General features: G+C 43.8%; 1 protein-coding gene across 1 annotated transcript in view; it reads right to left on the bottom strand.

Moving 5' to 3' along the window:
* Positions 1–2,493: 2,493 nt before the first annotated feature.
* Positions 2,494–17,242, bottom strand: part of LOC115475844 (tektin-4-like) — a 44,207-nt gene continuing 29,458 nt past the window's right edge. The window contains 2 exon segments of the mRNA XM_030211882.1: positions 2,494–3,143; positions 16,080–16,234. Coding sequence (XP_030067742.1) covers positions 2,927–3,143; positions 16,080–16,234 — 372 coding nt within the window. The 3' untranslated portion in view covers positions 2,494–2,926.

The raw sequence follows: 17,242 nt of genomic DNA on the forward strand, positions 1-17,242 counted from the left end.
GATTTTCATCACTCATTGGCATGCAGGGACATGTTCGAAAGAAAAGTCTACATCAGAATTCAGACGTTTTACAAAGACGTCCAAATTTCGAACAGAAAAGGTCATTTTTGAAAAAGATGGATGTCTATCTTTTGCGCTCGAAAATACTATGGATGCCCTGTGATTTGGACGTCTTTGTTTTTTGGCCATTTAAAAAAAAAAAAAACCGTCCAAAAGCAAGCCATTGGGACGTAGGAGGAGCCAGCATTTTTAGTAGACTGGTCCCCCTGACATCCCAGGACAGCAATAGGGCACCCTAGGGGGGCACTGCAGTGGACTTCATAAAATGCTCCCAGGTACACATCTGACCATTGCTCCCATTTTCTGCTGAGCCCCCCAAAACCCACTACTCCCAACTGTACAAGAGTGAAGGGGGCACCTATGAGTACAGTGGATTTCTGGTGAGTTTTGGAGGGCTCGCAGTTTCCTCCACAATTGTAACAGGTAGGGAGAGGTAGGATGCTGGGTCCACCTGTCTACAGTGCACTGCACCCACTACTAGACTACTCCAGGGACCTGCATGCTATTCTGATGGACCTGAGTATAACATCTAAGGGTGGCATAGAGGCTGGCAAGTAATGTTTTCCATCACATTTTTGGGGGGTGGGAGGGGGTTTGTGACCACTGGGGGAGTAAGGGGAGGTTATCCCTGATTCCCTCCAGTGGTCATCTGGTCATTTGGGGCACCTTTTTGTACCTTATTCGTAATAAAAACAGGTCTAGCTCAAAACGTCTAAGTTTTAGTCCTGGACATTTTTGCTTTGTTCCATTATGGCTGAAAGACATCCAAGTCTTAGGAACGCCCAAGTCCTGCCTTGAACACACGTCCCTGGCACGCCCCCTTGAGATTTGGACGTCCTTCTGACAGACTTGAGTGAAAGACGTCCAAAAAGAGGTTTCGATAATACTGATTTGATTGTTTCTGTGAGATAAACATCCAAATGCTGACATGTCAATTTTTGGACGTCTATCTCTTTCAAAAATGAGCTTGATAGTATAACTTAAAAAAAAAAATTGCTGCAAAGGAATTTGTTTAATTGAAGTGGCCACAGTCAAATGATTTGCATTGTCTTCCTTAATGTCATACTTCCTTATTTATGACACATTGCAAACTCATAACTAGACCCAACTGTTTAAGTGAACCACAATCTTGCGGTTCACATAAACAGTTGGGTCTATGTGGGCACAGGAAGAGGAAGTGACATGTTGTGCGGTTACTTCCTCTTTGCCATAGCCAGCAGGAGAGGGGAAGAGAGAGAGAGTGAGTGAGCAGAGCTCTACTGCCATGTTTGAAATTGAGAAGGGGCCAGAAAAAAAGGTGAATGTGCAATGGGGGATTGGAGGCAGAGTAAAGGAATGAATGAATCACATCAGGGGGTGGGGATTGGGGGCAGAGTAAAAGGGTGAATGTGCCAAGGGAGTGGGATCCTAGGGCTTCCTTTCTAATGAGCAAGCCAAGGAAGGGCAGTGACAATCTGGGTGTTCCAGGGGTTTTTTTTTTTGTTTTTGAAAGAGCCTGTTGTTAACTATACAAAATAATTCTACAGGTAACAGTCTGAGTAATGAGTCGAAGGGATGTTACAAGTCCTGAGTACAGTAATGTCTACAGAGTACACTGGGGAAGCTTGTTTAATATTACCTTTTGTTGGTTCGAGGTGTTTAGTATCAAAGCTGTAGAGCTTTTTCAAGATTAAAGAATGAGACTTGAAAAATGGGAGACAGACATTAAACCCCAGGGTCTCACCATTTCTAGGATATTCTGAGGAACTGGAAGCTGGAGTTTACAGGACCTTCTACGGATAGATTTCGTTTATAAGTGTCATTTATTTAGTGCTTTCCACAAAAGTATTACCCAGGCTAACCAAGAAATGTCATTGTGATGTCTGTCTCCTAGACTGGTACTGAGTGCAGGACCCTGAATGTTACAGTGGTCAGAACTGTTACTGTATTGCTGTGTTTCCTTATGATATCAAACAACAGTGCTCATTATTTTTAACATTTATGGCCAAAGTTTGAATAATGTTTAAACTATTTAACACTGTGTAACAGGGGCGTAGCCAGACTTCGGTGGGAGGGGGGTCCACAGCCTGATGTGAGGGGGCACATTTTAACCGCCGCCGCCCCCGCCCGCCCGTCATTGTCGACCCCCCCCCCCTCCCCGACGACCCCCCCCCTGCCGACACCCCACTCGACCCCCCCTTCCGCCGCCAACCCGCCTACCTTTGCTGGCGGGGGACCCCAACCCCCCGCCAGCCAAGGTCCTCCTCGCAAAAGGCTTCCTATTCCTTCTGTTTCTCACGTCACGTCACACTCACAGAACGAGGCTTCTACAACGTGCAGGACGCGAGAAACAGAAGGAATAAGAAGCCTTTTGCGAGGAGGACCTCAGCTGGCGGGGGGTTGGGGTCCCCCGCCAGCAAAGGTAGGCGGGTTGGCGGTGGGAGGGGGGTCGAGCGGGTCATCAGCAGGGGGGTCCAGGGCCCAATCTACGGGGTCCAGGCCCCACGTAGCTAAGCCACTGCTGTGTAATGCCCAAAATTAAACAGGGAGTTTACAACAAGTATTCCTTTGGCCATTGAAACTTCAGATGAAGGTCTCTTTAGGTGAAAGCTGATCTTTAGATGTCACAAGCAATACTGTGAGAACCAATTAGCTTTACAGCTCTGCATCTGTTACATTTACCCTTAGAAAACTATCAGTACACAATCTCTGTACATGTATAAGCTATTACTAGTTATAATCTCATTTCAAGAGTTCTCTATCCCACAGGTCCCTCTCACACAGTAAATTAAAGCACTGCACTATAGATAATCTTATACTGTTGTCTACTGAGAGTAAAATTGCACTAAACAGTTTAAAGTTTCCGTTAATCCTTCTAAGTTAGTCACTAATCATAGCCTAGCAGTTTCATTATAGTGGGATAGCGAGTGCGATGGGCCATGCACTTTTCTCTGTCAATAAATAGACTGTTGGCTTTAACAGCGATCTCCTTTTCTAGAGACATCCGTGTATCTTCCAGGTTCCTCAGAGACTGCTCAGCCTCTTCCAGCTTGTGCTTCAGAGCCTCTATGGATGCGATGATTTCTTCAACTTCACTAACCAACCTGCAGGTTAAAGAAGAAAACAAAAGATGTAGAGAATCACGGTCAAAATCAGAGTGCAAGGGACCAACCTGAAGGCACAGTGGAAATGTTGTGTACTGCTAGATGGAGGAGAAAGGAAAAAAGCAGCCAGAAGAATCAGTTGGTCACTGATAAAAGGATTTATTAGAGAAGCGATATTCCGCAATACAACCAGCTAGCTGCAAACATTCAGTGAATCGCCGACTAAAATCAGAGGCCAAATCGGGCCACCTGAACAGCAGGGCTTATCTTTGGCCGCTATAAACTTAACTGGCCAGCGCTGAATATTGGTTTGGCTGATTATGTTTAAACCAGCCAAAAATAAACCGGATATTCAATGCCAGTCACCGGAAACAGGCCGACATTGAATATCCAGGCTCACTATTGACTGCGGGAGTTAGCCAGGCTGCTTCCTGAGGTCTGAATATCGGCCCCAAGGTCAGCTATATATTGTCCGACTAGAGAGGTGTTTAATCATAATCTGATATGTTTTGGCAGCTGAACTGCCTGCATCAGAGGCACATTTAATCTTTGTAATAGGAATTTCAGTTCACAAAGATTGCCTATAATTGACTTTTCAAGGCCAGTGTGCAGTGCTTCATAACTGCCCAGCTGCCGAAATATCCTTTTATGAGCCACTAGGTCCATTCTTCTGGCTGCTTTTTTCTGGACCTTTGCTGCAGCTTGGCTTTGTCTTTCTGAGTTCTTCAGATCTACTATATGGAGGACCAGCTTCTGCTCCCTGGGCTACCCCAAGTTGGGTATGATGCAGAAAAGCATTCACAGCTCTGCAGCAACATGGGAGTCCCTGTTATCTCTCAAAAGTGACATCTATTGATTCAGTTCAGGATGCCTGAATAGCAGGTTCCAGAGATAACAGTGGTCTGCGGCTCCTGGCTAAAAATCGCAGCTGTGATGGCTGAACTTGACAAGAGAGGGTTAAAAACTGGGAAAACTACTAGTTGCAAATGAAGACTCATGACACTGTAGTCCCAGGATGGAGCTGGTTCTGACTGAGATGCAAACCCAAAAGGACACTGCCAGACCAAAAAAAAAAAAAAAAGGGAAATCCATAGAGGATTATAAGAAAGCAATCTCTGCCTTCACACTTACACTGCATGGAACAGATGTTTTGTAATTGTGATTTATCACCATGCTGAAAGGGCCCTGTAAATAATAATTACTGTACATTTTACAAGGGGACCTAGATCATTTATATGTTTTTCAGTGTAAACAGAAGTTTGGAAAATGATGTTATCTGGTTCCACTTCACTGTCAGGTATAGAAAATGGAATCCTGCCTTATCCCCGCCTGCACCAGGAGGCAATTATCTTACTGATAGCACTGTCAAGGGACAGACTTTAACTCTATGTACGGCTACGCTGCAGCAGTTCATAAGCGGTAATCCTCTCCCTACAGTAATAACACTTTATCCTGCGCAGTTATTAGCTTTCTATGCCATTCCTCTGAACATTTGGAAGCTATCAGGATTACGTGAAACACTTTGAATCTATTTGATCCACTGTGAACGTAGGCAATAACTGAATTCCATGAACTGGAATTAAACAGGTTGCGATCGTTCACTGGACTAATGAGGTTTACACAGATGTTGTTCTGAGTAAACATTTGAGTCAGATTAGATTAAAGGAAGAAGAAATCTGTGAAGTCTCAAAAATTCATTCCCAGCATTTTCATAAAGTTCAATCACAGGGAGAACTAGTCATATGAACATAAGGGTTGCCATACTGGGACAGACCGAAGGTCCATCAAGCCCAGTATCCTGTTTCCAACAGTGGCCAATCCAGGTCACAACTACCTGGCAAGATCCCAAAACAGTACAATATATTTTATGCAGCTTATCTTAGAAATAAGCAGTGGATTTTCCCCATCCACCTTAATAATTGCTTATGAACTTTTCTTTTAGGAAGATAGCCAAATCGTTTTAAACCCCGCTAAGCTAACTGCTTTTATCACATTCTCTAGCAACGAATTCCTGAGTTTAATTACAAGTTGAGTGAAGAAATATTTTCTCCAATTTGATTAAATTTACTACTTTGTAGCTTCATTGTATGCCCCCTAGTCCTAGTACTTTTGGAAAGAGTAAACAAGCAATTCACTTCTACCTGTTCCACTCCACTTATTATTTTATAGACCTCTATCATATCTCCCCTCAGCTGTCTTTTCTCCAAGATGAAGAGCCCTAGTTGCTTTAGCCTTTCCTCAGAGGGAAGTTGTCCCATTCCTTTTATCATTTTCATTGCTCTTCTCTGCACCTTTTCTAATTCCACTATATCTTTTTTGAGATGCGGTGACCAGAATCAAACACAATATTTGAGGTACGGTCACACAATGGAGCGATACAAAGACATTATAACATCCTCATTTTTGTTTTTCATTCCTTTCCTAATAATACCTAACATTGTATTTGCTTTCTTAGCCGCCGCCGCACACTGAGCAGAGGGTTTCAACGTATCATCAACGACGACACCTAGATCCCTTTCCTCGTCGGTGACTCCTAATGTGGAGCCTTACATCACGTAACTATAGTTCAGGTTCCTCTTTCTCACATGCATCACTTTGCACTTGCTCATATTAAACGTCATCTGGCATTTGGATGCCCAGTCTTGTAAGGTCCCCTTGTAATTTTTCATAATCATCTTGCGGTTTAACAACTTTGAATAGTCTGAAAAAAAAAGCACCAGTTTTCTCCAGTTTCAATACAGTCAATAGAACTGAAAACTCTCTGAAGCAATCACGATCCTATTTCGTGGAAAGTAATGCACGATACCCTTCTGAACATAGCTGAACTCAAGAAAAGCAGAGGAGCTGTTTCAAGACTTTTAAAGGGAACTGCTTGAGAACAAAACTTAGCATTGGGTGCCGAGTGTGTAAGAGCATTTGAAAAAAAAAATTCCCAACATTTATACAGGTAAAGTTTGGATGTATAAGTCAGTCTGGAGGCAGTTATATAACTGCATGCCTTCATATAGGACTCAAGGCTGCACCTCCTGTGCTCCCAGGCTCTTTTACCTGTTTAAGCGATGTACAAATATAAGTAAGAAAGAAACTATATAAAAACATAGGAAAGAATCAATCAAATAGGTGGGAAAATGCGGGATACAAATGCAACAAATAAATAAGAACCAACCAAACTGGAGACGGTCAAGGGTATGGAAGAAGTGGGGTGAGGAGGGGTCAGTTAAAGTAAAACAAATGTTACTGACTGCAGACAGTTTCCCTGAGAAGGTGGAAGGAAATAGTTAAAGCATTAATTTAAAGTCACAGAGAAAAGATGAGTTTTCAGACCTATTTAAAAATTGAAAAGACGCTTTGGATCTAAGGGTAAGAGGCAAATTATTCCATAGAAATGGGGCTAAAAAAATAAAGAGCGCTCTTCCTTGTAGACTCATGGTAAGCCTGGGATAGTTTGGAAGAACAAGCCTGTGGTTGTTTATTTAACGAAGGAGCTGAGCTGTAGAGTAAGGAATTGTTTGTCTAGCAAGGTAGTCAGGAAAACTAGCGAAAAGAGCTTTATGAATCAGGGTCACGATCTTATATTGAATCCTTTGTTCTACAGGAAGGCAATGTAATTTCCAAAATAAAGCAGAAATGTGATCTCTTCGCTTTGTGCCACAAATCATGTGCGTGGCTGTATTCTGAAGTGTTTGGAGTTTTTGAGTTTAGATTTACGGATATTTGCATACACTGCGTTGCAGTAATCGAGTCAGGAGCCAATAAACGCATGATAAAGGGAGTGCAAGGACGAAGAATCAAGATAGCTGCGGACTGACCTGATCTTACGAGGTGAATAAAAACTAGATTTCAAAACTGATGATAACTTGTGAAGAAAAACTTAACATAGATTCCAAAATAACACTCAGATACTTGAATTGTTCAACTGGTTGCACAGGTAGGAGAATAAAATTGAGATCATGGAAGGGTGTTAAGATGACCGGTTTTCCAACAAGCTGTTGTTTTTTTGAGGATTGAAAAACAAATGATGCTCTTTCAGCCAGCTCACAACTTTATCTAAGCAAGATTGAAGAGGTGAAATATCAGGGTTATTAATGGAAGTATAATGGATCTAAAAATGTAATCTGCATAGAAATAAGCACTTCATGGAGTGGAGGAGTGGCCTAGTGGTTAGGGTGGTGGACTTTGGTCCTGAGGAACTGAGTTCGATTCTCACTTCAGGCACAGGCAGCTCCTTGTGACTCTGGGCAAGTCACTTAACCCTCCGTTGCCCCATGTAAGCCACATTGAGCCTGCCATGAGTGGGAAAGCACAGGGTACAAATGTAACAAAAAATAAAATTTATTTATATACCACTTAGACCTAAGCAGTTTACAGTTTCATTTTACAGGTACTTATACCAGAAGATTGGATTGTATCCCTTATTTGTCCTGTTTGTCTGTCCTAATTAGATTGTAAGCTCTGTCGAGCAGGGACTGTCTCTTCATGTTCAAGTGTACAGTGCTGCGTACGTCTAGTAGCGCTATAGAAATGATAAGTAGTAGTAGTCTTTGGGATTCCAGAATCTTGCTACTCTTTGGGATTCCACATAGAATCTTGCTACTGTGGGATTCCGGAATCTTCGTACTCTGGGATTCCACACAGAATCTTGCTACTCTTTGTCCTTATCCCTTACTTGTCCTGTTTGTCCTAATTAGATTGTAAGCTCTGTCGAGCAGGGACTGTCTCTTCATGTTCAAGTGTACAGTGCTGCGTACGTCTAGTAGCGCTATAGAAATGATAAGTAGTAGTAGTCTTTGGGATTCCAGAATCTTGCTACTCTTTGGGATTCCACATAGAATCTTGCTACTGTGGGATTCCGGAATCTTCGTACTCTGGGATTCCACACAGAATCTTGCTACTCTTTGTCCTTATCCCTTACTTGTCCTGTTTGTCCTAATTAGATTGTAAGCTCTGTCAAGCAGGGACTGTCTCTTCATGTTCAAGTGTACAGCGCTGAATACATCTAGTAGCACTATAGAAATGATAAGTTGTAGTAATAGTAAGAGGGCTCAAGAAGAGAATAGGGGAAAGTATAAACCCCTGTGGGACTCTGCTTGATCAGGTTTAAGTCTCTATGTATCTGATAATGCAACCCAGAAGGTATGGTTATAGAGAAATGAAGTAAACCATTTTAGGACTATACCAGTCACTCCTATAGAAGTCAACCATTGGAGAAGAAGTGTGTGGTTAATAACAATGAAAGCTGCTGACAGGTCTAAAGATAGTGCTAGGGCGATTAAAGCCTTGATCAAGATTACTGTAAATTTTGCTTAAATGGGCAGTCAGCACAGTCTCAGTGCTAAGCCCTTGTCTGAAACCCAACTGCCAAGGGTGCAAGGCGAAGACTGATTCAGCATGAAACTGCAGTTGTGAAAACACAATTTCAATGAATTTTGACAAAAATGGCAGATTTGAAATAGGTTGATAATTAGAGAGTACTGATGGATCTGACTGAGATTTGTTGAGGACTGGATGAACTAAAGCTGTCTTAAGAGAAGTGGGAAACACTCCTTTGGCTATACTCTTCGAAGGCATCTGATAAATGAGCGGCACCAAACCAAGAGAAGGGATTTTCAGCCAGGATGATGAAATTGGATCCAAAGGACACAGCAGACAGTAGTTTGGAAGGAGGTTCGAGAGATGGTGGATTGAAGGAGTACCAGAAGGATCTGAGAAGGGCTGGAACAGAAACAGGTTCAAAAGACTGCACCATAGGGGCAAAGGAGGCTTGCAGAGTGCCGACTTTCATCAGAAAGTATTGAGCTAGAAAATCAGCAGAGGGAACCTTCAGAGATACAAGCTTTTGTTGCGACTGCGTAAGATTATTAAAAACTGAAAAAAAGTTTTCTACTTGAGTTAGACAAGTTCTTTATCAGTTTGGAGTAATACGTTTTCTTGGCCTTCTTTAATTAGTCCGTGTTGAACCTTTGCTGAAATCTGCAAATTTGAGGATGATCGGGGCTCTTGAATTTCCGCCAGAGATGTTCCGTGCACCTGACTTGGCGTTTCAGGAGGCCTTGGTGATACCAAGGTTTGTTTGACGCTTTGGATTTAGAAACAGGAGCAAACAGACACATACCACGAGAGGTCACAGCAGCTATATGTGGTTGTTTCAGCAAAGGATCAGCAAGAAATTGAACATTAACGCCTTCACATTGCGTTTAGCTTGACATCAACATACATCCAAAAGACTCCTGAAGAAGGCCCTTGTAGGCCGAAACATGACTCGTGTCGAGTCCTGGATGCTTAATAAAGGTGTTTATTCGGACATCGTCTGCTGCCCTTTCTTTTGTCACCCTTGCTGTGACTGTTTCGTCCGTGTCCCTACTTATCTGGACCATCTTGCCCTGGACCTAGCCTCTCCATCACACTCCGGCCCAGGTCCTGACACAATGTAATTTTGAAATCACCATATATCCTTAGGCTGTTTCTTTGCCAATGCTGAGGTATTGCAAGTACTTTGCAAGCTGCCTCCTATATGAACTTGCCAAAAAAAAAAATCCCTTCAGTATCGTGGGAATCACTCTTTTGTTAAATAGATGCAAACCCTACAGACTGTCATGCTGTGGGATTTATTTGGGCTTTAGGAGTATATAAGCGAAAATAAATAAATTACATTAAATTAAAGCTACTCTGGGCAAATTAGCACTAAGCTAGCTTTTCTAAGAGTTTAGTGTTTCTAAAAGAATCATGTGCTGGGACCTTCATCCCTGAATGTTTTCATGAGCTCTAATCCCTTTTCTGAAAAGCAAAAGACATCCAGCCATTCTTCGAAGAAGGTATCATGCTTGACTTAAGAATACACAGTTTGTTTGACATTCTCTTGCTCACTGAGTTTAAGCATGACTCGTTCATCACATGCAGGCACCACATGGAGTGCCATTTCGTACTGGAACTAACAGAATTTGACAGGTTTATCTGGATCTACTGATTCACTACAGAAACTCAGGGAGCATCGATGCAGTACAGGGACACTTTTATTTAATAGGATTCCAATGTGAACCTATTTTGTAAAGACACAAGTGTCTAAGGGCCCCTTTTACAAAGGTATGCTAGTGTTTTTAGCGCGTGCGTTAAATAAGCGTGCACTAAACGCTAGAGACGCCCATATATTCCTAGGGGCACCTCTAGCGTTTAGCGCATGCTAAAAACGCTAGCGTGTCTTTGTAAAAGACCCCCTTTGTCCCTTCATATAATAGGCCTAGACCCAAAGTGCAGGTATAATTGTGTTCGTGTTCTTTCTAAAACATGTTATTAAAGCTCTTTTCCATCGACAAAATCGACTTGACATAGAAAATCCTTGAAAAGATGACCTCCTATAAGTTTGCAGCATTACGCATTGTGGACATGACAGTTGCTCTTTGCAGGTAAATTGATTAACCACTGAATTACTGCATGTAAGAGGTGCTATGATGTTGAGCTGAACATCTCATTTACTGAGCCCTAGTAATTGCATCAACTATAATCATAAGTCATTAAAAACAGCACAGTCGGCTGGATTCCTGACAGGGTGCATGCTGGACTGCAGTGTTATTTGCTCCATGTAGATGTCGAGCAATTAGTGAGATTCATTATCCCAAGAGACTGCACACTTTTGGCTTGTGTTTATGATACTAGCTGTTCCACTTTAGGCTAGAAAACAACCACACAAAGTGGAAAGAACACGGAGGTCCCACGGAGTAGACAAAGTCTAAAAACGAGGAGTGGGGACTGGATCAGGCTATCCAAAAACAGACTCAAGAACTCCAAATTGAAATTATAGGTGTTTATTAAGGTAAGTCACCTTAATAGAGTCTGTTTGTGAAGACCCTGATCCAGTTCCCGCTCCTCGTTTTTAGGCTTTTTCCACTTTAGGGTAGAAAATACTAAAAGTAAAAAAATACACTCGGGTACCAATAATTTACAAAATACCTGGTACTATAAAATTAACTGGCAATATCAATAATATACAATAACTCACAACTTTATTAAGACAAAATTAAAACAACGAGGACCCTAACACCCATATCCCCATAATAATAATATCACAGCAGACCCAAATCTGAAGAGCACAGAGAAAAAACTTTCAAAAGATTACTGTATTTATTATGAAAGTTTTTTCTCTGTGCTCTTCAGATTTGGGTCTGCAGTGATATTATTGTATAGGCAGAAACCAGATCAACATAATTCTAGAGAACCATACCAAACCAGTCTGATTTTCCAGATAACCACATAAATATGCATGAGAAAGATTTGCATATACAGGGTCTCTAATGCATGCATATCTCATGAAAATTCATTATAGATGTCCTGAAACCCAGATGGATTAGGTCTGCTTCCAGGACAAGGTTGGGACCCACTGGAAATGACAACTGAAATTTCCCCTTAGGGGCCCCACTCTGACCACCATTAAAAGATTCAATCAGAGCTGTCCTATTCTGTACCACATCACCAGTATTTTATCAGAGCATTGTACCTCCAGCACGGACATGATTCATTGTTCAATCCCACTGGCTCTGGGTTTGCATGCATAAACACCCCTCATTTAAGTGTCTAAACAGGGCAGAGACATGGACAGCACTGTTTTCTGCTGGTGCAAGTTTTTTGTGTCTATCTGTATCAAGGCAAGGGGCTGATAAATCAGACCTAATGTGGCATACATTAAGGAGCAGGTTGTGAAAACGTCCATGTCAGGATACTTGGCAAACTTGAAAAATTAAAGAAAAGTTTTTGTTTACATACGGAGCTTTCAAAGCACTTAGTTACATGGAGGCACATTTTCGATATGACGTTGAAGTCGGACTTTGGACATTTTGTGCTAAATGTTTCAAATCCAATAGAAAATAAGGCCATTTGTGAAAAAGGAAAAACTTAAGAACAATACCTCACCTCATTACACCCTGTTTATCACCAACCTGCGAGGCATGTGCCTAGTGATAAAAGCCACACTGTTAAGGACTGTTGCGTCTTGCGAGGGAGGGGCACTACTCTTAAGATTCCTGGTAACCCTTCACTTTACTTCCTATTCCCTCCTTGCACTCTTGACAGCTCTGATAACAACAGATCCTAAGTAGAAAGACAAGAGCAAGGTGCCTATGCACGCACGCACACACACACACACGCACACACACACACACACACACACGCACGCACACACACACACACACACACACACACACACACACACACACACACACACACACACACACACACACACACACACACACACACACACACACACACACACACACACACACACCACCCTTTAAAAACAGGTTCCCGACATTCCTAGGAAATACAGAAAGACAGAGAATGACAGCAGATAATGACCCTATGGCCTATCAAGTCTGCCCATATATACAATCCACTATCGCTCTCTCTCCATTCCAGATCCTATGTACTTGTCCCGTGCTTTCACAAATTTTGCAGCATCTCCACCACTTCCACCAGGAGGTCATTCCATGTATTCACCCCCCCCCCCTCCCCTTTTCTGTGAAGAACTTTTCTCCGGTTACTCCTGAGTTTATTCCCCTATCATCTTCATCAATTGACACCTCATTCCAGAGCTTCCTTTCCAATGAATGAGGCCTTACAAATGCATTCACTCTGCAGCTCTTCAGTACCTCTCCACTCTTATCTCTCCCTACATTCCTCCCAGGAACCCCATTTATTAGGTAAATCTCTCTTATTTGTACCCTTCTCTTCCACTGTCAACTCCAGACTCCGTTCCTTTTATCTTGCTGCACCATATGCCTGGAATAGACTTCCTGAGTCGGTACGTTAAGCTCGATCTCTGGCCGTCTTCAAATCTAGGCTAAAAGCCCACCTTTTTGATGCTGCTTTTAACTCTTAACCTTTACTCACTTGTTCAGTACACATATTTTTATTGTCCTCACATTAGTAATTCCCTTATCTGCTATTTGTCCTGTTTGTCTGTCCTAATTAGATTGTAAACTCTGTCGAGCAGGGACTGTCTCTTCATGGTCAAGTGTACAGTGCTGTGTACGCCTAGTAGCGCTATAGAAATGATAAGTAGTAGTAGAGTTCAGTTCACAGGTCCAGGTGACACATATGGACCAATGAAAAAACTGTGTACTTCCGTCCAGCAGAATTCACATTCATGACAATGAGAGGCCTTGTGATTCCAGCAAGAATCTTTTATCAGTCACAAGCCTGATAGTAGCAAACTCCCCTCCATGGTCCACAGATGCTCCCGGAGACTCTGCTTCTGTAAGGCACGCTCCTACGCACCTTCCCAGGAGATAAGGTGGAGGTTACACTGACGTAAACAACATGTTCTTGGATGAAGTCATCAGAACAGCTATGCCATGCAGTAGTTTTGCTTGAAGAAAGCTGGTTTCTGATGTATTCAGGCCTGAGACTGCAGAATCCATATTAGATCAGGAAAAGATGGTTCGGGCCTCAGGCCTAGCAAAGATGAGGCAGTAGGCACCAGGAATGAGTACACATAATGGATATGGTCTTGTTGCAGTTTGAAGCCGCTGGGGGGGTGGGGGTCTTCTTTTGGGACATCTCATCCAGAAAGAACAGCCACAGAAAAATCAAATGATTTGATGTTGACAAAATTTCCTGGTCTACAGGCTGCATGCACTGAGTGAACACAAATAATGAAATATACCTTGAAACCTGGAGAAAAGCCTGTCTAATACCTGTGAAAAGACCACAGGACAGCAACAGGACTTAACACAGTGAAAAACAGTGGAATATGAAAAATTCTGGCGCTGAGGTGACCGTGACTGAAAATGGGTCTGATCAGCCTTTTAGAATGAGGAAGTTCCCCTTGACAGTGGCAGATGGAAACAGGCGTGTGTGCACGGTGAGCCTACCCGGAGAATTCCAGAAAAGTTGCTGGGGTAGTGATTCTTGTGGCAGGTTCCATTGATGACATCATCCATATGTCCTGCTTGTCCTTGGGAACAACCCCCCGCCCCCTTGAAATAAAGCAGCAGTGAGTTGCTCATCAAAAAATCCAGCACCAGCCCATCAGATTGGTCAGTTCTGATGGACCCACAGTGCACAACTGCATAGCAGTAAAAATCAGAAAGCCCAATGCGGGCTTACTGCTCGCTATACAGGAGATACCGCTGGGCTACCGCAGCAGCCTGGTGGTACTTCCCACCCCTAGCATGCCGTCATTTCCAGCGCTACAAAAATTCATTTTTGAAGCACTGGAGTGTACCCAGTGGTAATCGGCAGGTTACTGCCAGGTTAATGCAGGAGTCCTTACCACCACCTCAATGGGTGACGGTAAAGGCTCCCCCCCCTGAAATGGCTGCGCTTGCCACCCGACCATTTCCAGTAGGAAATCGAGACTTCCCTTTTACCAGCTGTAGTAAAAGGGAGCTTCAGCGCACGTGTAAAACATGCGCCGCCAGCCCCCTTTTGCTGCAACTTGATAAAAGGGTCCCTAATTTGCCTAGCGACACTCAGAGGGGCATTTTCGAACGGGAACGCCCATCTCTGAAGACGTCACCGCGAAGGGACGGGGCATCCCGTATTATCGAAACAAGATGGGCGTCCATCTTTTGTTTTGATAATACGGTTTGGGACGCCCAAATCTCAACATTTAGGTCGACCTAAATGTTGAGATGGTCGACCTTAGAGATCGGTTTTCGCCGATAATGGAAACCGAGGACGCCCATCTCAAAAACGACCAAATGCAAGCCCTTTGGTCGTGGGAGGAGCCAGCATTCGTAGTGCACTGGTTCCCCTCACATGCCAGGACATCAACCGGGCTCCCTAGGGGGCACTGCAGCGGACTTCACAAATTGCTCCCAGGTGCATAGCTCCCTTACCTTGGGTGCTGAGCCCCACAACTCCCCCCCCCAACCCACTCCCCATAACTGTACACCACTACCATAGACCTAAGGGGTGAAGGGGGGCACCTACATGTGGGTACAGTGGGTTTTGGAGGACTTCCATTTACTACCACAAGTGTAACAGGTGGGGGGGGGGGGGGGGGGGATGGGCCTGGGTCCGCCTGCCTGAAGTGCACTGCACCCACTAAAAACTGCTCCAGGGACCTGCATACTGCTGTGATGGAGCTGGGTATGACATTTGAAGCTGACATAGAGGCTGGACAAAAATGTTTTTTAATTTTTATTTTGGTGGGAGGGGGTTGGTGACCACTGGGGGAGTAAGGGGAGGTCATTCCCCATTCCCTCCAGTGGTCATCTGGTCAGTTCGGGCACCTTTTCGAGGCTTGGTTGTGAAAATAATTGGGCCAAGTAAAGTCGGCCCAAATGCTCGTCAGGGACGCCCTTTTGTTTTCCATTATTGATCGAGGACGCCCATCTCTTAACCATGCCCCCGTCTTCAGTACAGTGCCAACATGCCCCCGTGAACTTTGGTCGTCCCCACGACGGAAAGCAGTTGAGGACGCCCAAAATCAGCTTTTGATTATGCCAATTTGGGTGACCCTGAGAGAAGGACGCCCATCTCCCGATTTGTGTCAGAAGATGGGTGTCCTTTTTCGATTATGCCACTGTCAGTGTTTAAAAAAAAACACTGATCCCCACCTGATGAATATCATCCGGGTGGACTTTAGTCAAGCTAAACCCAAACCACACCTGTTTGAAATCCCTGCTACTGAGGATCTCCACATGCAAACAGCAGCTTTTTGAATCGGTATTTACACAGGTATGCAATATTCACATATTAATTTACATGTGGATATGTTTCTAAAGTAACGGCCAAAGTGTGACTGGAGCCTTGAGGTGGCTGTTTTACTGCCTAAATATCCACACTTTCTGACAATGAAGCTTAATGTGATATATCTGTCACACTTGCGTTGAGTTATTTTTAAGAAGTGACACTGATAATGTGCCTCCAATCTATATCTCTTTCAGCTAAAACAGCCTAAAGGACGGCAGGAGCAGGGGATAAGGTTTTAGCTTTCTATACCTGAACTGAGCTGGGTCTTTGCAGAGCTCTATATGTGGCCTGTATGTTCTCTGATACAGCCTGGTCTGAGCCACTTTCAGTGCTGTTTCTTTATCTTTAATAGCCTGTCTCAGAGATTCAATGTTATTCTCCTGGTCGCCAATCTCTTCTAGGAGCTGTTCACAAGAGATAGGGAAGTAAAATATTATTCACAGTAATTATTTAGGACTTTCTTAACCAGCTTTCCAAAGTTGCCCAACACAGTTTACAACATTTATTTATACAATTTATACCTCACTTAAAACTAAGCGACTTACAAGAAAAACAGTCTAACTTATATAAAGCTCAATTTTACATATCAATATATATAAAAGGCGAGTGTCGTACTCACTCGCAAATGCACAGTAGAGACCTTCTCTGCCCCGCCCCCGCGTCAATACGTGATGACGGGGGGGCGGAACAGAGAGGGTCTGTACTGCGCATTTCTGAGGGAGGGACACCGCCGTCTAACGCTCCCCCCACCCGAGTCGCCGCCGCCGCCACCCACCTTCTACCCGGTCGGGCCCTCGCTCCACTACTGAAACAGCGAGGGTCCAGGAACGCAGCACTGAGCTCTGCTGAGCTGCCGACATCGCCCTTCCTTCTTCTTCTCTGCCTCTGTCCCGCCCTCGACGACGTTACGTCACAAGAGGGTGGGACAGGCAGAGAAGAAGAATGAAGGCCGACGTCGGCAGCTCAGCAGAGCTCAGTGCTGCGTTCCCGGACCCTCGCTGTTTCAATAGCGGAGCGAGGGCCCGGCTGGGTGGAAGGGGGGCAGCGGCGAACTCCCCGGCGGGGGCGGGCCTTTCAACCCCCCCCCCTTCCTATAATAGCCCGTTTTTACGGGCTCAAAGGATAGTAACGATGATATGGGAACTGAGGTGTCCAGGTCAAGAATGTTCAGTTCTGGTGGTATTTTACAAAAGGCAAGACTGCATGTGTATTTGCAACACATCACACATTTTACATGTACACAAAAAGATGGTATAACAACAATATTTCCTATGTACCAGTAAGTTCCAGCACTTACACATCGAAGCAGAACTTTTGTCACTTCCATGTGTAGCTGCACAACTTACAAATGCAGCTGGTTCTATTTTACAAACCTACACATTCAAGCGCTGTCAATTAGTTCGTGGGGGTCA

Source organism: Microcaecilia unicolor, chromosome 8 (assembly GCF_901765095.1).
Source record: "Microcaecilia unicolor chromosome 8, aMicUni1.1, whole genome shotgun sequence".
In the NCBI taxonomy this organism is placed as follows: domain Eukaryota; kingdom Metazoa; phylum Chordata; class Amphibia; order Gymnophiona; family Siphonopidae; genus Microcaecilia; species Microcaecilia unicolor.